At 35.2% G+C, this 22951-nt stretch overlaps 3 protein-coding genes across 7 annotated transcripts; 1 reads left to right on the top strand and 2 right to left on the bottom strand.

Annotated features, from left to right (window-relative positions):
• Positions 1–5064: 5064 nt before the first annotated feature.
• LOC123006241 (contactin) lies at positions 5065–10510 on the bottom strand. Its single transcript, XM_044400565.1, has 15 exons — positions 10392–10510; positions 9883–10241; positions 9354–9832; positions 8767–9296; positions 8613–8715; positions 8384–8565; positions 8201–8329; positions 7849–8148; positions 7656–7796; positions 7125–7297; positions 6201–7076; positions 5975–6143; positions 5791–5924; positions 5562–5745; positions 5065–5475 (listed from the first exon to the last, which is right to left on the bottom strand). The coding sequence occupies exons 2-15, from the start codon at positions 10234–10236 to the stop codon at positions 5378–5380; spliced, it is 3852 nt and encodes a 1283-aa protein (XP_044256500.1). The 5' UTR covers positions 10237–10241; positions 10392–10510; the 3' UTR covers positions 5065–5377.
• Positions 10456–14319, top strand: LOC123006242 (acidic amino acid decarboxylase GADL1). Of its 4 annotated transcripts, none has more exons than XM_044400568.1 (10): positions 10456–10551; positions 12420–12561; positions 12614–13021; positions 13071–13322; positions 13374–13438; positions 13493–13571; positions 13621–13731; positions 13778–13866; positions 13915–14059; positions 14105–14319. In XM_044400568.1, exons 2-10 carry the CDS (start codon positions 12427–12429, stop codon positions 14285–14287), a joined length of 1467 nt encoding a protein of 488 aa, XP_044256503.1. In that variant the 5' UTR covers positions 10456–10551; positions 12420–12426; the 3' UTR covers positions 14288–14319. The 4 variants fall into 4 exon arrangements, with proteins under 4 accessions (XP_044256503.1, XP_044256505.1, XP_044256504.1 ...); XM_044400570.1 differs by having other exon boundaries at positions 10524–10551; positions 12411–12561; XM_044400569.1 differs by lacking the exon at positions 10456–10551 and adding an exon at positions 10881–11058 and having other exon boundaries at positions 12411–12561.
• On the bottom strand, positions 14282–22724 carry LOC123006243 (major facilitator superfamily domain-containing protein 12-like). 2 transcript variants are annotated; one of them, XM_044400572.1, is made up of 11 exons: positions 22641–22724; positions 18790–18881; positions 18251–18422; positions 16146–16229; positions 15577–15775; positions 15349–15460; positions 15107–15300; positions 14855–15050; positions 14702–14810; positions 14494–14644; positions 14282–14444 (listed from the first exon to the last, which is right to left on the bottom strand). In XM_044400572.1, the coding sequence occupies exons 3-11, from the start codon at positions 18414–18416 to the stop codon at positions 14324–14326; spliced, it is 1332 nt and encodes a 443-aa protein (XP_044256507.1). In that variant the 5' UTR covers positions 18417–18422; positions 18790–18881; positions 22641–22724; the 3' UTR covers positions 14282–14323. The 2 variants fall into 2 exon arrangements, with proteins under 2 accessions (XP_044256507.1, XP_044256506.1); XM_044400571.1 differs by lacking the exon at positions 22641–22724 and adding an exon at positions 18971–19354 and having other exon boundaries at positions 18790–18904.
• Between the last annotated feature and the right edge of the window lie 227 nt (positions 22725–22951).

The raw sequence follows: 22951 nt of genomic DNA on the forward strand, positions 1-22951 counted from the left end.
TGAGTACCAGCAGTGGCGTAGCGAGGAGGGTTTTGGGGGTCAAACCGCCCTCTTCCTCTTTAAAACAAAATCAGGCAAAATTATTTTATAGTGGTAATAAAACTAAATTAAACCAAATTAAACATTCGAATTTTGTATACAATTGTCACAAATTTAGAAAATTCACAAATTTTTACTCTTTTATTTTGTAAAATGCGGAAAAATTGTACCTCAAACGTTATAATGTTTTTATGCATACACATGTAAATTGTTCCGAAAAACAATTGACATTTTCAAAACTCTTGATCGTTTAGAAGTTATGTTGAATTAATATTTTGTATAATTTTTAATTTATCAGTAATTTTGTCGATAACTATTTAACGTAAGACAATTATCATTTTTTATATGATAAAAAATTAAATATGTTTTCCAACGCTACCAAACAAACCTCTCTGCTCAAAATTTCGACAAAATCGAAAAAATTAAAAACTTGAAGGAATTGAATTCTTTGAGGGTTTAAGAGACTTAGAAAAGTACAAAAAAGTTGCAAAAATGCAAGAAATAATTTTATGAAAAATATTGTGTAAATCTGTATGAATATATTGAATTAAAACATTGAAACCGTCGGCGGCGTGGTGGTTTAAGGTCCGTCTAAGGTCCATAAGGTCCCTCTTTCCGGCAGGTAGATCCGGATTTGATCCCCGGATAATCGGCAATTTTTGATTCAAATTCAAACACTGACTCAAATAAGCAATAAAAGATGGCGGGCGCATAAAAGCGCAAACTTTAAAACATGTGCACATATTCTAATAAGTATAATAAGAATGAAAGAGAGCGCATAAGAGCAAATAAGAAAGTAAAGCATAATAAGGAAGAGAAAGAGCATAAGAACAAATTGTGAACAAAGCATAAGTAAAGCAAAGCGCATAAAAAAGCACAAGAGCTTTTTTCTATTTCGGTGGCTCATAAAATGCTCTTTGTGACACGGTTTCTAGTAACATTTTATGCTACATTTTTATCATACTGAGACTGAATGCAATTTGAGCTATTTTCAACCAATTTGGGTCCCCCACCCGTCAAATGACAAAAATTTTAACTGTCAAATAAAATAATAAATTTAATTTAAAAATTGCTTAATAAAAAAATTAGATAAAAAACACGGGTGAAGTCACATTGTGAAGTCGAATGAGTGCCTGAAATTTTTTACATAGGTAAACCCCCTACACTCTGTCTCTGGCTGCGCCACTGATTAGCAGTATATTATAAAACATATTTTCCTTCATTTCTGATGCTAAAATAATAAAAAAATAAGCTTTTCGAGGCATGCATGAACTTTGACAAAAACTGTTGTGGAATACAAAGCTGTACAAAAATATGTGCATGTGGGTTGTGCCGGGTAAGTAAGCTTTATCACGCAGTCTGCAACACTAAGATATTTTCTAAAAATATTTTCTATGTATGAAAATAAGTCGCCCTTGATCAAGAAAGTTCAGTGAGGGAGTTATAAAAAGTATTTGGCGTTGGGTTAAAAATGTGCTCAAATTTAAATATGAATTTTCTTTGGTATAAATTTTTAATTTGTTGAAGCGTTTTATGGTAAGCTCGTTAAATTTGTAGCGTCAAATTTTAAAATGATGAATAAATTAAGGCTCGTGCTTTTAATATAAACAAATTTAAGCGTTATTAATGCCCTAATTATTTGATGTTTGCTTCCACCTGCAACGGTTTAACTAGATGTCACTCAAGCTATCTCACTTTTACGCTATCAATCTACATCTTCCCTAAGGGCGAATTATCGTAAACTCAATTAAAATTTTAGGCAAACCTTTTGTGAAGAATATGAAAATGTAGTTTAATTTTAACTTGAAAAGAAACTTTTCTAAAATTCAGCCTTTTTAATTGGGTATAATGGTATTTAAGATGTTCCTCATTGAAAATATTTTGCGATACAAAATTCAGAATTCACTTTTCGAGATAAGTTAATTTCAAATTAAATTTACAACTTCTGCCTTAGTTTCTAAAAAGTTACTTAAAATTGTTTCGAAAAAACTAATTTTCTACTATGAGGTAAAAGAATCCACCTTTGCTTGAATTTAAATAATTTCCATACCTATTCAAGAAGTAAACTTTTAGTCTAGAGTTTTGGCAAAGTTTTCGCAATTTTAAATACCCTCGACCGGCATTTTTCGTACTTCAAGCATAATTTCTTGTACAAAAAGGAAACAAAAACCAATTTTTACTATATCAGCTCTAAGCTAAAATATTTGACCTAAATTTGTATTTGCTCTTCTTGGAGCACTTTGTGTTTGTGATAATTAATTTATAAAAGCGTCTTCAGTGTTATAGTGTTTGATTTGTTTTCAGTATCGGTAGCGTCTTAACATTTTTGTTTTGTTTTCCTACGGCATGAAACATCTACAGAGGAAGCATCCCTGACCTATATATTAAGAGATTTATCCTCAAGTAACCTCGAGACCTGAAGTATTTCATTTAAATATTTTCAAACCTAAACAAATATTTAGGTTGGATATAAAATGCAAATATCTATTTAGACATCTAAATAAATAATCTTTACAAATGTAAAGATGTTACTTTTGGTGCGTTTGTTAAGCGAAACAAATTGACATTGCTGAAGATAGTGCGATTTTGGCTAACAAGCAAAGGTCATTAGTGATTTCGCTTGATTTCCCTACGAAGCAATGCAAACCTCAACACCGGCCAAGAAACGGTTTCTTGTTCAAGATTCTTAATTAATTGGGAGACGAGGGATATGTGGATTCCCTTTAGAGACACTAACAAATTTTACATAGTATGGCTCATTTAATTTAATTCCTAACTAAGACAACGTTTCTAAATTGAGTCGAGATGGACACAGCGCATCCAGCTTAAACGTTTCCCTCTAGTAGCTCCCTTGCTCCTAGTGGCCCACTTTCTTGCTCCAGATAGCTCCTCGTTCATCTATTCTGTATGACATGCTCACTCTCTATTCCCTTGTCTCTGTCACCACACACAATTCAATCGATGATTTTGCACGGTCACATTACTTTTACTTTCTCTCGTTTTATTGTTACAATTGATACTCTCATTCCATACGGTGTTAGAATCAAACCAAATATCATTTCGACTCTTTGTTGAGCTCATAACATTATTACAACAAATAATTTTTACGCTCACGAATTTCAGCGGCAAGAATAATTGAGAATAATGTAGAAATCAGAGGAATCATGAAATTAAAAATATCAAGCAAAAGAATGTTATTAATCGACTGTACAAAAATATTTTACACGAGGATTTCATAAAATGATTATTTACTTTTTTTTATTGTTTCCTTGAAGCACAAATGACGACTTGCTTTTGCCTAAATAAGAACCATTTTTTCACACAAAAACAACTTAATTAACTCGCAAAAATTAAAGAATTTTTGTTTACAAAGTACGGTATTGTGTTCCAAAGCTCACATTAACAACTTTATTAAGAAATAATGTTTTTAATAATGCCTCTAAGGAGATGAACCAAAGGCAGAATACTATCCCATTATAATTTACTCCAATATTGACATTTTCAAAGTCTTCAACTGAATCTCCTAGGAATTTATTTTACTACTATGCAATTAACGTTTTTTTTTAACATCTAACTATTTACTTGAAACCACCAACTCAACCATGGTAGTCAACAACAGAACATTCAGTTTGTTCCTCACTCGACTGACTTCGCTCGAATTATATGTTTGATTGCACTTGTACTCAATTCCAACTAATACTATCATACCAATATCTTTGATAACTAACACGACTGTATACAACATTTAACCGGAGTACTGTAATAAGGAATGCATTATTAAACGCCAAGGTGATTTATATCTCAATAGTCTGCTTATGTTACATTGCAAGTGCAAATTAATAATAAAAACACTTTCAAGGTGAGTGGAAACTGACATCCACTTAATTAAGTTGATGGAACGGTACACAACACAAATAAAATATTGTAACAAAGTCGAAGTTAGTTTGTGTTTTTTCAGATATTGACAAATCTATAATTCACCCAATTATCTTATCGCCGTTTGTTTTTAAGACAGCGAAAATTGGGAGAAATAACAAAAAGCCAGTTGCATCACCACAACTTAGCCATCTCATTACCTTTTTTCTGTAGGGAAATGTTGAAATAAATTTTTAATAAAGTGTGAATTTATAAGGGTGCGGTTATGAATACCCGGCGCCTCCACCAAATTTGCGCCATGGCTTAATCACAGAAAGGTGACGTAATAAAATGGAAATCACTGAAAGGAGTCAGTTTTATTGGAATGGCGGATTTTTATAGTATATAGTCGCAGATCTAGGTTTAGACCGTCTAATCCAGTGTCAGCAGTTCGGTATCTTTTCCAATCAGCGTCGAAATTTTATGATTGTTAAAAATTGCTTTGTCCATTATAACGTCTTTCATTTGTAGCAGTCTGAGCAAAGCTTTTAAAAACGATTTATAGCCTTCAGCAACCTTAATTAACTCGCATAGGTCCAATCGCCGATACGCTCGATTTAATCTTATTGGAAAAAACTAATTTTGGAAACAGACACGTTCCCTTTTTAATGATAAAGATATAACGCTACTGAATTCCAGCCACAATAAACCACAACAAACGTGCACATCATACACAACTCTACCACAAAGGCTTAACATGAAAACAATATAATTGTTTCCAGGAATCTCCAATAATACATTTCTGAAAATTGTATCGATCATGATTACGGGAAAACGTTCTTATCTTTGATTCCACACAATTGCCTGTTTTTGCAACTTTTATCCATCCTTTTCTGTCCGCAGTATTAAATAAACTATGAAGACAGGTGAAAGTTTTACTTTCAAAATAAAATTGAAAGTAATAAATGTGGCTTGTTTGCTAGACTCATTTCAAATCAACGTATTTACATTTGCAACCAGAAATTTTACTATTGTCTCACCTCCAGATTTTACGGCAAATTTTATTGGAGAAAAGATTTACTCCTGCAGTAAAAGTTCACGTGACGCCACCTAGTAGTTACCAGGCGAGCCAATTCAGAACGATACAAATGAGGATTTCAATAAAACCAGTTTTATAAAAAAATTTATTTAAAAAATTACACCGATACTCTGTATAGTTCTATTTATAATATAGATAAAAAAACATATTACAACCTTGTGTTGGACGGATTTATGATGTACAAGCACAAAAAAAATTTGAACACCTCATTACAAAAAATATTGCTAAAATATGATTTTTGATTACAGGTACGTTTTACATGATGCAATCCTGTTAATAAGGCACAAGTTCAGATCTCAAGCATCTAAATCAGAATTACATAAAATATGATGGCCTTTTAGAGACGAATTAAACAAAATAAAAACATAACAAAAAATTGGACTTTCATGTTGTTAGTAGAGAATGAAGCAGACATGCTATAACGATTGTTATTGCAAATGGTTTTACATCTTCACAAGCACTTCTGTAATATGCTAGTGGACCTGTAAAATAATTCATGTAAGCATGCAAGACTAAGCAAAGCCGTCCAAGTGAACGAATCAATTATTGTTATTGTTATTGAACCCACCCATTCGGAATTTAACTTCAGGAGAACTCATACGGCCGTCGCCACCATTTGAGTATGCGAGAACACGCATTCTGTAGGATTTACCAGGCTGTAAATTACTAACATAGGCTTCTAATTTACCACCGAATGGTTTTATAGTGTCATTCGCTGTACTTATGTCTTGATCGAATTCCCATACACGAATCTAGAAAGACTTGTGAGCGAAACTAACAAAACACTACCAACGTACCTTGTAGCCTTTGAGCGGTTCTTCCTCCAAAGATGGTTGGACATACCGCCATACCACTTTGATAGTCGATGGATTGATACCAAAGACGTGAACCGATGATGGTGGTTTTTGTGGTGCTTTTCGGAATGTACGTTCTAGACAAATAAATTAGTATAAAATCACAATAGCACGAAAAAATAATTACCGATAAAACGTTCACTTTCTGGTCCTTCACCAGCCGAGTTGTATGCCATAACTTTGACAAAGTAGTACGTGTCTGGTTGTAAACCAACGATAAGAGCCCAAGGCCTTGTCGTACGTGACAAATAATAAACACTTTCCTCCTCTTTGGTGCCTTTTTTCCAGTACTTGATCTATAAATTTGCCACAAACCATCACAATATACCTATTCCATTCTAACAATTACTTACACGATGTCCGATAAGCTTGCCCCTGACTTTTTCTCTTGTCTGGTCAATTGGTACCCAACTCACATTAAGTGCCGTTGAGTTAAACGATCTTGCAACAACCAATTGTGGCGCAACTTGAGGCATATCTTCGGCCGAGTATATGACATGCTCAGGACTGATTGGTCCAGGACCTATTTGATTAATAGCTTGCACTTTAACTATATATTCAGTGTAGTAATACTGTGGTGGGATGTGCACTACTGCCATTCCAGTATTTCCAAACTCCTTTAATTCCTGAGTCTGGAATTCGACTTCTTGATCCTTACGTTTCCAGAATATCCTATAGTAAATGCCTGGACCATTCTGTTCGTCTTGTCTGAGTGGCGACCACGTAATTGTCAAATCGCCAATCTTGCCACCGCCACCTCCAATGTTATATGGCGAGATATATGGCCTGTCTGGTGGTGTTGAATGACGTGGACTTGGAGCCGATGGTGGACCCATCCCCCTAGAATTCCAAGCAGCTATACGAAATTCGTAAGTCGACCAAGGAGTCAAAGCATTTTCAATGATAGCTTCCTTCTGGCCAGTATATCTGTCTATTTCTCGAACATCAACAATGTAACTGATATTGATCCAAGTCTGGTTCCAGTTTGTACGACCACTAATGGTGTAACCCCGGATTTGGGAACCATGAGTCGCACCATCGGTCCATTGTAACGTAAACGAACTCTTTTGAATAGAAACTGTAACGCCACCTGGCGGACCAGGAGGACCCTCCACTACCACCACCGACCTAGATGAGATTTTACCAACTGTAGATTTTATAGTGCATTCGTATTCTCCAGCGTCAGTAAATGTGGCATTTGTTACTGATAGAAAACCACCATCGATTCGCTAAATTCCATAATTGAGTAACACACTACTAATGTGGAAATCACTTACCAAACGATAATTCATATTTTTTATGTCTATATCACGGATTTTAATTCCATTATGACTCCAAACATACGCAATATCTAACATTTCTTCAGTCTCAGCAAGACATCGTAAATCAAAATAACGACCGACTGTCGTTACAATTTTCGGAGTTAAACTTTCAATCAAACGTGGCCCCCCTAAACCACGTGTATTATAATACCATACGATCAAAAAAAAAAAAAAATTAGAGTAGGCGGTGATTAAAGTTCTTCAGATGGCAATCCTGATTTTTGACATCAAATGTCAGCGGAAACTTTGACAAGTTTGCGTTTTATTCCTTTTGAGTGAAATAATGTTCACTTTGGAGCAGAAATTTTTTATTGCTGTACAAGAGGAAAACGGTGGATGGTCATTTTCACTTTTAGTTTGTGTGGAAAATTTCCAGCCCAGATTCCCAGCCAATCTGTTGCCAACTGGAGAATTTAATCGACGCCTACTCTAATTTATTTTTTATTTGATCGCACGGTGCTACTATTATTACCACAAGAAACTTACGTAAAACGATCAAACGTCCTTTCGATTCGTCGCTTCCAAATTGATTTCTTGCACGGCAACTGTACAAGCCCTCATCATCACGAGATACCGTATTGATAACAAAATTACCGTTTTCTAAAATTCTTCGATGTCCACCCGAATCTAAAGATTACTTGTCATTCGTTTTTCAAAAGGTCGCCACTTGGTCACTTACGTATAACATTCCCGTTTTTCTTCCATACGTATTCAGGCTTTGGAGCTGCCTCTGGATTACATTTTATTGTCACACTTCCCCCCTCAGCTGCATAAGTTTCAGCCTCCAAAGGATGTTTTTTAAAAGTAGGTCTAAAAGCTAAAACGCGCAGTTGCGCAGATGAATATTTTGTTTTGAGCGAGTTTGTAGCTCTGCATTGATACATTCCAGGATCACGTTCTTGATCCAGATATCTTATTGTCAATACATTGTCTTGGATTCGGATTCGGTCGCGTTCTTCAGGATCCATATAACCCATGACTTTTAAAATAATAATTTAGTTTAATTTTTCTAATGTTAGAATGGTGGGTACCTAGTTGTCGTCCGTTCTTCCACCACGTGTAGTTAACATCGGGGATTCCGAACGCCTCACAAGTCCAAACCAATTCACTTTTACTATCGGCGTGTCTGTCAGCTAATGGAATTGTGAAGTTAGGTTCGGCTAGAATTTTCCGGTAATTAGAATTATAAGTCCATTCCTGACAAAATCGCTAACCTTGTATATTCAAAATAACACTATTTTCAGTACTGGCCCTGTCATTGTATGCCCTGCAAATGTATTCTCCTTGATCCTCTACCTGCACATGGGGGATTGTCAACACTCTATTATAACTTGACAAGACCGCAGATCTTGGTAAACGTGCCCCCCGTCTTGTCCAATTATAACTCGGAACAGGACTAGAGAAAAAAATTAATTCCAATCAAATCACAAGATTGCAACTTACTATCCAAAAGCCATACACTCTAAACGCACTTCCTTCCCCGCGATAGGTGCATCGGGAAAAGCTTTCGGGAAGTTATTTGGGAACTTAAGTTGCTGATAATGAGCTGCAACAATCACAATTAACCCAAATAAACTCCAAACAGTTCAAAACTCACAATGAGGATTGACCATCAGTGGGAAAAATGGACCGTTTCTTCCCGAATCGGAAAACTCAGACTGGACACTACAACTGTAATTCGCCTTGTCTATAGTTTCCAAAGCCGAAAAGTACAAAGCCCCGTCATACGATACAAAAACTCGGCGATCTTCCTCGACAAAATTCGGGAAATAGTCACGTGACCAAGAATAACGAACTGAAGGGAAGTGATTCGGAGGATCGCAGTATATGGCTTTCCCCCAATTTTTATCCCCCGATTCGGGGGACCGTTTCAAAACGAATTCTTTGATAAAACCGAAATTGAGTTGCACGCTTTCGGAAATAATTGTTCCGAATTTGTTTGAAGCTTTACAGTGGTATGTCGCATGGTCGCGTTTTTCTTCAGGTTCGTGGATTATCAACATTCCGCCACTAATCGTGTAGCGAGAATCACTGATAGGGTCTATTCTTCGTGCGATGAGTTTGTCGACCTCGTAGTCTTCGCGGAACCATTCATATGTAGGGGTTGGGAAACCACCCGCTAGACAACTATAATAAAAAAATAATAAAAATACACAGAACCCGTTTTTCAATATAATGTAGTACCTCAAACTGATATCGTTATATAATTGTTTTTTAGAACTATCAAAAGTGGCGTCAACTGGTTGTTGGATGAAGTAAGGACCTCTTGGGATTTGCTCGGGATTAGTGATTTCGATACCGTAGGTGTAAGTCCGACCATCTCCGACTAGTCGTTGAATACTTCTAATATCAGCCTCGCATATAAATAAGAGATGTTCATCGCCTCTTACAGGCTGGAAACCCCAATGCATTAACTCTGCGGAAAAGTTATACGCAAGATGATCTTTTCCATAGGGTTCCGCAACCGGCAAAAATGCATTTTCCATATTTACTAATTGAGAACCGTCAACATTAGTCCAATAATTAGCCGACTGTTGGAACGCTCCTATATACCACCTCCTGTGTTGTGGATCCAAAGCATTTAACTGATTAATCAAGAAGCCATGTTCTTCTGTACTACCAATTGAGACTAGATCCGATCTGCCATCGTCAGGAGAAAAGGCCTAAAAACCCGCCTTAAAGATTACTCCTCTACTTAAATAAAAACTCATACTTGACATATCCTCCTTGCCTCCTCATACGGCCTTAACGGCGACCTAATAAACCTATAGCACGACTGGTACAACCTAACCCAGTGTTCTGGACATTTAAAATCGTAGAAAATATCGTTATTCAGACCGTCATTATTGTAAATTCCTGGAGTATTTGGTTGCAGATTATACTGGGGTCCCTGGTTGTACAAAGGTCCTTGAGGGGGTTGTTGATACTGCGGCCCATCCTGTGCGTAAGGTACATTTTGGTCATAAACTGAGTTTTGTGCATTGTAGGGTCGCCCATCTTTGTCATATTGGGGTCCTTGTGCATAAACCAGGAGCGCAAAGCACCCAAGAAGATACAGCAAAAACATAATACCTTAAAAAGAAGCAACATTTTAATTTTGTATTCGGTTAAAATTAATGGGAGTGGCAGGTGGCTGTGAAGAATGTAACCTCAGTTTCAAATGTTTTTAATTCAAATAACCGCGCAATTTTTTTTTGATAACTGATAAGGGATGTCACTTACCAAATCATATAACCCGGATCATAGAAAAGAGATAATAAAGATAACAAAAACCAGAACAACCGTTGTAGAATTGAATCACTCACTCTAAACAGTCATCTTTAGAGAGAGATGGAACGAATACATTTGTAAACATGCAGGGTTGCCAACTCTTGAAATAATGGTAAGTTGATTTAAAAGTGGCGGTGGGTGGTTGAGAAGATTGCAATTTTGCTTTAATGTCATTTTTATTCGTGTTTTATGATGACTTGTGGAATAATTACTTAACAAAGCTCTATTATGTCATATATGTAATAAGCAAATTTAAGTTTATGGGTTGGCCACACTTTTTTACGCCTTCCATATGTCATACTCCCGTCTTAGTCATTGGGTCATTATCAAATTAAAAGATTTTTGTAATAATAGACAAAAGGTCACTATAATATCCATAATAATATTATTAGACAAAGCAAATAAATTTTCCTTATCAGTTATTAAAATTTCCTAAAATCAGGAAATGATAGGTCAATTACTTCAAACAAAAAATTGTTTATTTCAATTAGATTTATTACTATTATTGCTAGCCGAAATTGTATATAAATACATTTATTTTAGTTGTAATTAGTAAGTCGTAATTGTAAGATCTCTAATTATTGTACAACAATATCTGAAAACTCCGTTTAGCAATCATGTGAGTAATACCTTTAAATCGTAGTACTTTGTCATGTTATTGGCAATCATAAAAGCAAAGCCAGCCAAATATACCTATTAGTTACCGACAAAACCCATTAAGATATCTTAATACTTCCATTTAAGTTTCAAAGACATAAATTTCTATTATTATTTGACATTTCATTTCATATATTGTTTTTTTCTTCTTCCATCGGTCTCGAATCAACTAGGCCATGATTTCTTATCACAAATGTCAGAAATGATAAGACGGAAGTGCATCAGCCCACTTGGATGCAAAATTGATACCGCGTTTATTATTATTAGTAATTAATAGTCACCCTATTTTTTCGTGTGCTCAATTTTTGATATTTGGGTACTTTTGGGGTGCATAAAAATTAATTCTTTTTGAGGGAAAAGCAGCTAAATTTCTAGGATTCTATCCTTTTTTTTAAGACGCAAAGTGTCCGGGTCCAGAAGTAACATTTTACATTCTACTTTTTTTCAAATGAACCATAAATTACTCTTCGTTAAATTTTATTACTTTATTATTTGCAATGTAAACAATCATATTTACAAAACGGTACTTCATTTATGTGCATTTACCGTAATACAAAAACTAGATGTTATTTATCTGATCGGAATTATCTTTTATCAAAAGCCCATTTTCTGCTACAACTATATCATCAAAGTGTTATGACCTCTTTGACGTTCAAAACATGTCTTGAAGATTTTCTTGTTAACTACAGACGTGATAAGGAAACAAATTATTTTATTTCTGCTGTATTCTGTGTTGTATGACCTACGAAACTTATCTTGTAATATATGTAAATACGCTATCATTTCTTACATTATTGAGAAACATTCAATTGTCTTAAAATAAAGAATATCGTGTGGCAATGAAGTATTAATTTGTTTTATTTTTATCTCTTTCTAAATCTACACACGGAATATTTGCTTAGCAAATTATGGTGAAGAGCACTGAAAACTTTGCCATCATCTTTTTTAATTATATTTTTAATCCTTGTCATTATCATGATGTCATTTTTTATATACTACCACTCATATCTATTGTCTTTGACATGTAACGCCAACTTCTTAAACCGCTACATGTTTTTTTTATGGAAAATTAATAGCAAACTCATTTGCAAATTTATTATATATGTATTAGAACACCTGGCAACTAGATCTGCATGCACAATGCACTTTGAAATAATAATGATTTCACTGGAATAGCATATGCGAGATAGGTTTTTCGGACTAAGTAGTAGGCTAAATATTTACTGAGTAAATAGGGACTTTAGTACTAAGAGCAAAGTTAAATCGGCATTACGGCTCTGGTATGTAAATAGCTTCGTTTAATATGCACACCAGTTCTTTTAGTTGTTGGATGATACTTGCCATGGATACATTAAACGTTTTTGACTTTTTGGATAGAATAGTAAAATTGATAAAAGAGGAACATATTTTAAATCCTCAGGAAGCTAATAAAGTCATTGAATATGTAGATCCCCAAGATTTGAAGGTAAGTTGATTTGAATTTATTATATTGTTTTGTTAATAATTAATTTTGAAAGAATAAAATTGATTTGTCCTTGACGGATCCGTGTGCGAATTTGGAAGAACTTGAAGCGGTTTGCAAAGACATTATAAAATACAGCATTAAAACAAATAGTGCAAAATTTCATAACCAGCTATACGGGGGCACGGATTTGTACGGTCTTGGTGCAACTTGGCTCGCTGAATCATTGAATACGAATCAGCACACTTTTGAAGTCGCCCCCGTATTTTCCATAATCGAGCTAAAAATCTTAGAAGAAGTTAAAAAATTAATCGGTTATAAAGAAGGCGATGGGATTTTTTCCCCAGGCGGTAGTATATCAAACATGTACGGGATGGTCCTCGCCCGGTACAAAAAATTCCCCGAGACCAAAACAAAAGGACTTCATGGTTTACCAATCTTGGTCGCTTTTACTTCCGAAGAAGCAAGTCATTTTGTACAATTAGGCGACAGTGATTAAAAAACTATTTCAGGGACATTATTCTCTCCAAAAGAGCGCCCAATGGCTGGGTCTAGGCACCGATAATTTAGTTAAGATTAAAACTGATAATTTCGGGCGGATGATTGCCGAAGAGCTGGAAAAGGCAATCATCTCGAGGAAGGCGATGGGTCATGTCCCGTTTTTTGTCAACGCTACTGCTGGGACTACGGTCGTGGGGGCGATAGACCCTTTAGATAAGATAGCAGATATTTGCGAAAGACACAATCTTTGGCTCCACATCGACGTAATAATTAATAGACTATTCAAACTCGATCCAAATTTGAATTTGTTTTAGGCTTGTTATGGAGGCACTCTTTTACTTTCTAAAAATTATAAGGAACGGCTAGAGGCATCGCACAGGTGAGCGTAAAATTGTATTAGTCACTGATTTTTTGCTTGGCTCATTTTTACTAGATCGGACTCGTTTGCTTGGAACCCACACAAAATGTTAGGTGCTCCATTGCAATGCTCAATATTTATAACAAGACATAACGTAGGATGGATATATTTCATTGTACTTATATTAACGGGTCTATTTTTAGAATATTCTTCATGAATGTAATTCAGCTTCAGCTGTATATTTATTCCAGCAAGATAAGTTTTACGATGTCTCGTATGATACAGGGGATAAGAGTATACAATGCGGCCGCAAAGTACGTACCAGGCAAAATTTTCCAAAATTTACTCAAAAAGTTTTAGGTCGACGGTTTCAAATTGTGGGTAATGTGGAAAGCCCGAGGAAAATCAGGATTTGAAGACCTTGTGGATAATGCAATAGAGTGTGCTAAGTAAAGTATCTTAAAGTTAAGACGGCCCAAAACTAATATTTTGTTCAGTTATTTTAAGACAAAAATTTCAAATTTGGAGGGTTTTAGACTGGTTCAGGATAGTTTCGAGACAACAGCGGTTTGCTTTTGGTATATCCCTCGTAAGATGCGCGACGGTAAAGAAGACGATGAATGGTGGAAAAAAATGAACAATGTAAGTGGTTCGTTTATAAAAAACAAATCCAACAATCGTTTGCAGGTGGCTCCCGCAATTAAAGAAAAATTAGTGAAGAGTGGCAAATTGATGATAGGTTATTCGCCTTTGGTTCATCGAGGTTTCTGCAATTTTTTTCGCATGATTACCACTTGTCATCCCGTTCCGACTTATTCGGACATGGACTACGTCATCGAGCAAATAAAACAAATTGGGGAAGTTATGTAATTTTTCTTTAATAAATACATGAGTCGTAAAAAGTGTTTAATTTAAGCGGCAGTGAAGTGTCGCTAATGAGACTAAACCTATTAATGATACAATGCCGCAGACGTAAGAGAGTACGTCTTCGTAGAAGTGTGGGCACATTTCCTTCGGCGTACATTGGCTGCAATAAAAAATGCTATAACTGGATTTAAAAGTTAAAAAAGTCATACAGGTTCTGCACGAGAAGAACGACACCGCCTGATATTAATTTATCCGTAAATGTTACTGTGCTATAGACAGAAGCCCCGCCATAACCATTGACTTTAACGAATTCTGCAGTTAAACATAAACTGGATACCATAGTTGCAGAACCACTTACACCTGCAGCAAGATCAAGATTATTCCAGATATGATAATGATCCAACATCCAACCATTACCTATTAGTGAGGCAATTACATATAATTGACTATCCGATCGAAACAAAAACCCTAATTTTATCCAAACGCTTCCAATTAAGGCCAATATAATGCCGAACAGATAGACTACCTAAAAACAAATTTGTAGCGATTTCCAAAAACGGAACGCGATACCTTATCGCTGCACTGTCTAAGCCTGAATTTGAGAGCTATAGAAGTCAGAAATGAAGCCACGAAGCAGACTAGTGGAACACTTGCTATTGTTTGCCTAATCCCATCCCCCGTGTCCTCCGATCTCGCTCCTTTTTCATCCAGATACAATGGAATATAAATAAGTGTTAACGTCGTGAATAACCTTGAAGCCATATACCTGATGGAAAAGTGCTAAGTTAGAAATTTATTATAGCGATAATCCTCTTCTTGTACATTAACGAAACCTTGTAAATTATTGATGATTTCAAAAAATGCGTGACTGCTTCATTTGTGACCAAACCACTGGAATCTGATTCACTTTCCGGGATTATCTCATAGTCACTTTGACTCTCCTCTTTCGTAAGTGCCCCACAGTAAAATATGAGCGAGGCGAAAATTCCTATTAAAGTTATAATCAAAGATATTTCCTGAAAAGATTTTTGGTGATTCTAACAAGGAAATGAGTCGATTTTTACCTTGAACTTGTAAAAATCATCAGGACCGATTTTATTCGGGTCATTATCATTTTTTAAAACTATAAGAGTTATTAAATATACGGAAATACTGCAACAAACAGTTGCTGTGTATCTAAAAACAAGGTTATTGATGATTCAAGTTCAGGCAATTCGCAATTAATTAATTAATTCATGACTGTAATAGCAAATGTGATGTACGATGTGATTTGAATGAATGATTCATGTTACCTAATTGCGGTCAAATCAGAAGTGTATCTATGAGTAGTCGCTATTTCCGGTATAATGGACAAATGGGATATTTGGGTTATGGCCCAACCTATTTGGAAGAGACTTATGACAAAACCGTAGTCGATAAGCACCCATGTGTTAAGCGGAGTTGGTTTTAAACAATAAATCAAAGAAAATCCAACAGACACCGCTAATGTTCCTGGAAACACAATGCTTACATGTAAATAACATGCTAATATAGACAGACAGGTTTTTGTAGTTGTGTCAATAAGATTTTTTATTTCTCTATATGTAATACAATTAGTTCGACGACTAAATTGAATTAATGTATCCATAGGACACGCAATAAAACCCTGCCGAAACTTTTGATATCACGCGGCGAGTCAATCGGATACTTGCATAAATTTCCATATAATGCGTAGATAATAGATACACAAATTAAAATTTTCTTACTGTTGTAATGTATGTGCATATATTAGAAAAATAGCTCGGGGGTGAGTGGGAACGAACGCCACTGTCTTATACTATAGTAGAGTATATACACAGTGACCGTGAAGATGTTGACGCACCTGCTAAATGCCACGCCCTCCGGGCACCAGTGCGGTCCACGGCACAGCCGACTACGGGAGTAGCCAGCGCGTCTACGACTTGTCCTGAAACAAACCGGCGATTAGTCACGTCACTCCGAATTGTAGTATTTTTTCCACCGAGAAGCCATTAATTTAAATTAGAAGACGAGTGAAATATAGCGCTTTCGCGGTTTATATCCACGTAATTATCCGTGGTAAAGAGTGGCAAATCATTTTTTCGCTAACGTTTCGTCAAGCGTCAAGACAAACAAAGCATTGACACAAAAATTTATCTATTTCTAAATCCATGTTTTGTGGCTCTGCGGGTTTTTATTTATTTTATTCAAAACAGGTTTTTTCAACAATGACATAAATTTCACCGAAAACTTTATTTTATGCCATTTTCGTTTATAGTCGAAGTTTTCTTATTAAAAATTTAAAGGCCCGCATGAGGTGCAGCAATAGTCGTAAATAAATAAACGTCACAACGCGGAAGACAGACACTAAATTTTGACATCATTGTTGTTGACTCTGTATATTTAGCTAACATTAGGTAATTGGCGGTAAAACGAAGCAAAAACGGTCCTCTCGACCGTAGCTTTGTTTAACCAGTTGTGAAGAAATTGTTCTTTAATTTGATTAAAATAAAATTAAATAATATTCACTTTCGAAAAAATATTTTGTAACGGTGATTATTACATGTAACAGTAATTGATCAACCATAACTTATACAAACAGCATTTCCTTCATGTCGTTTTGTACTATTAAGGACAGTTAATGTGTATAGTTGAGTTTGTCTAAATTGTGGGTTAAGCTGCACGAAAACAGTTACGTCTTTATTGAATGGTCAGTAACTCATTTAAATCAGGTTGTGGTAGAACATCACATCGCTATTTAGCGCTACTCTGACTTAACTACTATAAACCTACTGAATGAAACAATTTGTTTACTTAAATAACGAGTCTACGAGATTAAAATGCGATATCTAGCATTGTTTACGTCCAAAGGAATTTGTAATAATAGGCAATAGCTTTATGTATACAACTCACATTATCCTTGAATCTTAATTCGGGTTTGTTATATTTTAATAAATATTTTGCAGGTGTTCAGTTGATAGCCTTGCTACTTCTCTTTTATGATTTCATTAAACGGAAAGTTGTAGACACCATCTATCATAAAGGAAATTATTACTTATTTAAATCATATTTATTTAAATCGCTCGCCTACGAGATTTACGATTCATATGGTAATTACACAAATGCCCTAGTATATTTTATGTAACTAAATCAATAAAACTACCGCAACTAGGATCATTGTTTGCTAAACTATACTTTTGCACAACACTCGGAAAATTTTGCAACAATAGCAAGGAGAACACATTTTCACCAGCTTTTACCCAATGACAATATACACGGTGAATCTACCAAAAATTAAATTAAAACTACTTTCATACGTAAAGAAATCCTCCAATTTCTAACTTAGATCTTTAAAGATTTTTAGAAATCTTCTGCCAACACATTATTCAAATTATTCAGAAAAATAAAATATTTCACAAAGCATAATTACTAGAGTTTCATAATTTAAATTTATTACTGCGTCTGGTATTGACAATTAACACCACACCAATGTTACAAATGATTTTTAAGATCAAAAGATACGCCTCTTAGTTTTAGTTTAATTTCATATACCTATTTTTTTAATTAAACCTTTATGAATGAATGTTTTTCTGTCACAACTTACAAAATACTGTAAAACAGTTTTTTTTTATTATAGCTCAGATGAAAATTTTGGTGACTAACAAATAATTATAAAATATTTTGTTCAATTTCGTTTGATTTAATAGATTTGAGAACCTTTTAGTCGCTCCACTATAGGTGTAAAAAACATTCTTTTATTCCGTTGTGGTCCATTATGATATCATCGATATCTGAAATGTCGAAACCTTGATCACATTAAGTAGGAAATAATGCGATGTGTCCATTTATGTAAAACTGTAAAAATCAAGGTCTGCGGTTTTCACTTTGTACACCTCAATCGGGTTTTTTTCGATTTCTTAATCGGTCACTAATCGAGTCGGACCAATTAGGAGTGGGCATCGAACTCACCTGTCATTATGAGAATACCGGCAGTTTTCGACTCCATTTGTAAAACAATTTGCAGATAAAATAGAGTATAAGAAAACCACATAGCCGCACAAAGATCATTATAAACGTGACCCATTCCGTAGCATAATTTTTGTACCCAATCACATCTCCTCTCCAGGTTCACCATATCGAGCTGAAAAAAGAACACCCAAATTTTATCACGAAGTTTGTACCTTTGACTAAAAACGTGACAAAGTCAAAAGGGGCATAGGGAGAAAAACGTGACAATTGCTAAATTCCACTTTTCGGCTAATGGCAGATTAAGGTTGAAAGAATAGGGGTGTGAAAAGCCGCTATGAATTTGGATGCATCATAGGAATAAATGTACTAAACAAGCCCAAAAATGCAAATGATGGAGATCGTGGTGGTAGGCTGGCTTGTCGAGCCGCACCTATGGGACAATGGCAAGCAGCATGCAATATAAATGATTTTGCGAAGGGTAATGAGAAAATAAAAATAAGTTTTAGTCATATGGAGTGCATAATAAATTGTTGACTCACCGGAAAATGGGGTTCGAACCCTTCGTGCAGCTCTCTTTACCAGACTGGCACGCACCTTTCTAAAGTCTTGTAGGGTTTCGTCAGCCATCATGCTTGAAATACAACACCGATAACACTATTAATTAAAAATGACAATCTGCTACTATTAGTTTCCCTTCGGGCTGCAAACGTATTAATTTACCGTATTAGTGTAATAGTTTAACGGTTAATAATGAGCTTAAGGAAGGGTCCGACTTCCTGCTGAAGATGTCCATTTTTAGGCGAAACAGAATTGACAATAGGAGCATTTTATGTGTGACCATAAGTTATAATCAAATTTTTAGCCAGCTGGTGCTGGACATGAATGAAAAACGCCTACCATATTTCCAGTCCAGGAAACTAATAAATATTTTATTTGTATATTTCAGTGCAGAACCGGACTAGCCACTTATGTAGGTATACACACATTGCATAATATTTTTATTGAACGTAGTACAGCCGTGTCAGTTGTACCGTAAGCTTTTAAAGTTTTTAGAACGTGACATAATTTGTCACTAACACTACTTCCAGCCAACGCAAAGTTGTAACTCTGACATTTCACCTTCCATTTTACGGTCTCGATAAACCGATTCATTAACCATTAAGTCGTTACTTAATTTCAGTTTTAACGACATTGCAGGTTTCATTAAAAATATGAAAGCGGGCGTGAAAAATCAAAAAAATTTGCAACACCATTAACTTTTTGGTTTGGCAACAACCACCAAGTCATAATGAGACATCAATATGATAAAAAAAACAACTTGCGTTACCTGACCATTTAATATCAACAAGATTTGAGTTTACAATTTACATATTCGTAAAGGCACGCATGCGTAGTAATCCCACTATAATAACACAAAACAAGTACTTAATACGTGGGCAAAATAAAACTCGAAAGTGAACCAGTTGTAGAACCGGTCTCAACAAAAAATAAATCTAAAGCATGTTATATGTCAACGTCTGAGTCTGAGAGTCGATTCATGCTACACAACACAATCCTTTGCCTGGATACGCTGAAATCAGTGCGATCCTGATCACTTTTCATAATGTACCAATTTTATGTTGGGACAGGTTTGTATGACTGCAATCGCACACCTGTTTCGCGTTGATACTGATTTAAAAGAATTTGATTTCTTCAGAATACATTACCGAAGATAAATCCTTGTTTCATAAGCACTATTTACTGCTTTTATTCTAAGCCCGCAATCAACTATTACCTAATATTATCATTAGTAGGTTCAATCGGCTCCGGGCTGTATTTACATATTTATACAATAACTTAGAACCGTTCGAAATTACCTACGTATAATCGAAAATTCCGTTGCATTGTCCCAATTTCAACACTCCAAAACTCGATCTCATTCTTTGATTTAAATTTCGTCTGCCTGTTGTCTGGACAACTTTCAGCAGTTTGACATTTTCCAATTTCCAAAATTGATGCTTTCAAAAGCACCTACGCTGTGGAATGATTTTGACCAATTACGCAACTATTAGAATATATGGCGTGAGAGGATCGTAATGCGATCATCAATAAACCGAAATAGTTTTATGGCAAATTCTCGGAATTTCGACATGTAAAAATTGGTTTTTGAGCTTTTTCTCACTTGATGACTTGTGAAGCATTAAGATAGTGTGAGACGAGGTCGTTATTTATTTTATCAGGGTTAAAAATAACAGTAAACCCTTGTGAAATAAAACGTCTAAGTGGCGTCCGACGAAAGATTAAAGAACAACCCTGTTATTGATACGTCTTGAGGGAGCTTGAAGGGTTTCAGATGTGATAATTTCGTTATTTATGGCAAATTATAGATGCCAATAGTGCATTAGTGAAAAGTTGGATGTAAATGTTCAAGGAGCGTGACGATTAGATAATGCTGGTACTACTACAGTACTCGTTCATACCGACATACGCTTGTATGATTTCTTAGTTATACAATCTCAGTATGACCGAAGGCAGTAGTTAGACTGGAAAACAGAAAGCACCTGTCTAAGATTGTGCGGTCGCTGATCTTGGTTCATTTCTTTTATGTCCGCCAATGATGGGTTTTCATTGGATGCCGTCGGCGACACAACAGCTAGATGAAGTGAGCGACAAACATAAAATATTGAAAAAGCAACACCTCTTCATTACATTGCAAAAACCTATTTATAGCCATGCAAATCAAAAATCTTTCAAAAAGAATCAACCGACGTATCTTCACACCACCATTAAAACTAACATAAATAAACAAGTTCTTTTAGCAAAATATTTGTAAGGTTTTGTAAAAATGGAAACTTGTTTATCTTTCACAAGATCCGAGCACCTACCATCTTCAACACCTACAGAATAAGACCAATTAATTGCCTGACGACGAAAATAATTAACTTTCTAATGGTGCGGCTCCTATAAGTCTGCCAGACAAAACTCTCGTTTCGGAGACTTGTCCTAGAAATCTTAAATTAAATTTAGTTTCGTCTAATCTGTAATTTAAAACCGAAAAAAATTAACCTTTAGCTATGCTCCATTATTCTGAGGATCAGACAGGGCTAAGGCACTTTCCAGAAATAAAACATTTTATACTGTTTTCTTCACCTTTGGATAATTTGGCAATGTTTCCCTCTGGCGATGCCAAATTCAGCAAAGATGACTCAATTTTTACATTTGCTTCCCACAATTAGTGTCGACTTTTTGACTTTTTCAAAATTAAGTTATTAAAAACAATTGGTATTTGTAAACAAAGGTGACACTCGTGGGAGTCTTTTATTATATCTAACACCTCTATATAGCAACTTCTGTCAATGTCATTAATTTTTATCTCCAATAAAACGTCCCTTCCAAGCAGCTTTTGCATCGATTATTTTATTATCAATATTAAAATGCTTTTGCGTTGTTAAAACTTTAATGACGTTACTGGTGGACTGTTTTAATGAGGATTTTTGTAATAATTTCAATGAAAGCACATCAAATCAGTGAATTTATGGTCACGGAAGGGTTTTTATTAGACAATATAGAGCCGCCGTAAGGGAAACACTCTGTATATATTTATCGTTAACACCGGTTACAATGACTTTTACTACATTCACATATGAGGTTTATGACATCTTAAACAACAATGTAGGAATAATCTGGTTTTGTTCTCATAATTTTATTGCTACAGTGCTGATTTTTTCCAAAGGTAACTGTATCTAAATGTTCTGAAAAAATTGGGAAATTAGTGAGTACATAAGATTATCAAGTATATGAGACGAAATTGTGGATTGTCTCCTTCAAACATTGTACAACGTGTATTTACGGTTCTATATATGGCGTAAGAAAGATGTTGATGAAATATGGTTCCTCAGAAGATAATGTGAGAGCATTGTGTAATTAATTATCGCTTAAGATTAGTCAAAATGACACTAAATATCGCAAAACGTAACAAATATATAATTAAAGAGCAGTTTCCTAACGGAGATGTTCTAAAATGATTTCGTAATATAAACTGGTCCTCGGTAATTTCTCCATGTGCCAATGTTACCAAAATTAATATCGCCCATTCATTCTGCTAATGGTCACGATTTTGAACGTGTCATTAGTCATCATATAAATTCCAAAAAGACAAATAGAGCAACTTTCATTAATGTCGATAATTTCAACCAATTTCCGCCTCATTATTTTCCAGATTAAAAGTGCGATCTGGCATCAACTCACGTTTCCGGTACATGCAAATTCCTATCATTTTCAAATAGCAGATATAACGGGGGCCCTATTATACAACAAAAAGCGACCATGACGCGGACGGAAAAGACCACTATTCGAGATAAACAAAGATGGCTGGATCTACTCGTCTTAAGTGATTTTTTTTTATTGTTACCTGCACGAAGAACAGGTAAACCAGGTTCCATCAGGTAAGAATTGTCACGGTCACATGATGGACGAAAGACCACCGAGACCCCAAAAGCTTCAAAGCAAATAGTAGCAGCCATTTTAAAATGATCGAAAATCGGGCCATGATTTTATTCAGATCGCCTTCCCTTTTCGCTTTTATCGTTTGCATACATTATTGTGTTACAGTCGCAAATTTGAAATATCAAGGCTAGTGTTGGGTTTAATTATACAACTACTATTGAAATCACACGATAATAAAATTTTAATATTTAACCAACACTTGTCGCTCACTTCCCA

This window comes from Tribolium madens, unplaced genomic scaffold (genome assembly GCF_015345945.1).
Source record: "Tribolium madens isolate multiple individuals breed KSU strain unplaced genomic scaffold, Tmad_KSU_1.1 Scaffold_2;HRSCAF=44;Tcas5.2_LGX, whole genome shotgun sequence".
Lineage (NCBI taxonomy): Eukaryota > Metazoa > Arthropoda > Insecta > Coleoptera > Tenebrionidae > Tribolium > Tribolium madens.

Excerpts from the sequence above, each read along its gene's own strand:
- LOC123006241 (XM_044400565.1), bottom strand. The coding sequence starts at position 10,236 with ATGTTTTTGCTGTATCTTCTTGGGTGCTTTGCGCTCCTGGTTTATGCA. Across the intron at positions 8,716-8,766 it reads ACTGATGGTCAATCCTCATT|CTCATTATCAGCAACTTAAG; the intron begins GTGAGTTTTGAA and ends TGATTGTTGCAG. Across the intron at positions 7,298-7,655 it reads AGGACGTTTGATCGTTTTAC|GGGGGCCACGTTTGATTGAA; the intron begins GTAAGTTTCTTG and ends CACGTGGTTTAG.
- LOC123006242 (XM_044400567.1), top strand. The coding sequence starts at position 12,400 with ATGCACACCAGTTCTTTTAGTTGTTGGATGATACTTGCCATGGATACA. Across the intron at positions 13,439-13,492 it reads CGGCTAGAGGCATCGCACAG|ATCGGACTCGTTTGCTTGGA; the intron begins GTGAGCGTAAAA and ends CATTTTTACTAG. Across the intron at positions 14,060-14,104 it reads GGTGGAAAAAAATGAACAAT|GTGGCTCCCGCAATTAAAGA; the intron begins GTAAGTGGTTCG and ends AATCGTTTGCAG.
- LOC123006243 (XM_044400572.1), bottom strand. The coding sequence starts at position 18,416 with ATGGTGAACCTGGAGAGGAGATGTGATTGGGTACAAAAATTATGCTAC. Across the intron at positions 15,776-16,145 it reads GAGGGCGTGGCATTTAGCAG|GAACATTAGCGGTGTCTGTT; the intron begins GTGCGTCAACAT and ends TTGTGTTTCCAG. Across the intron at positions 15,461-15,576 it reads TCTGATTTGACCGCAATTAG|ATACACAGCAACTGTTTGTT; the intron begins GTAACATGAATC and ends CCTTGTTTTTAG.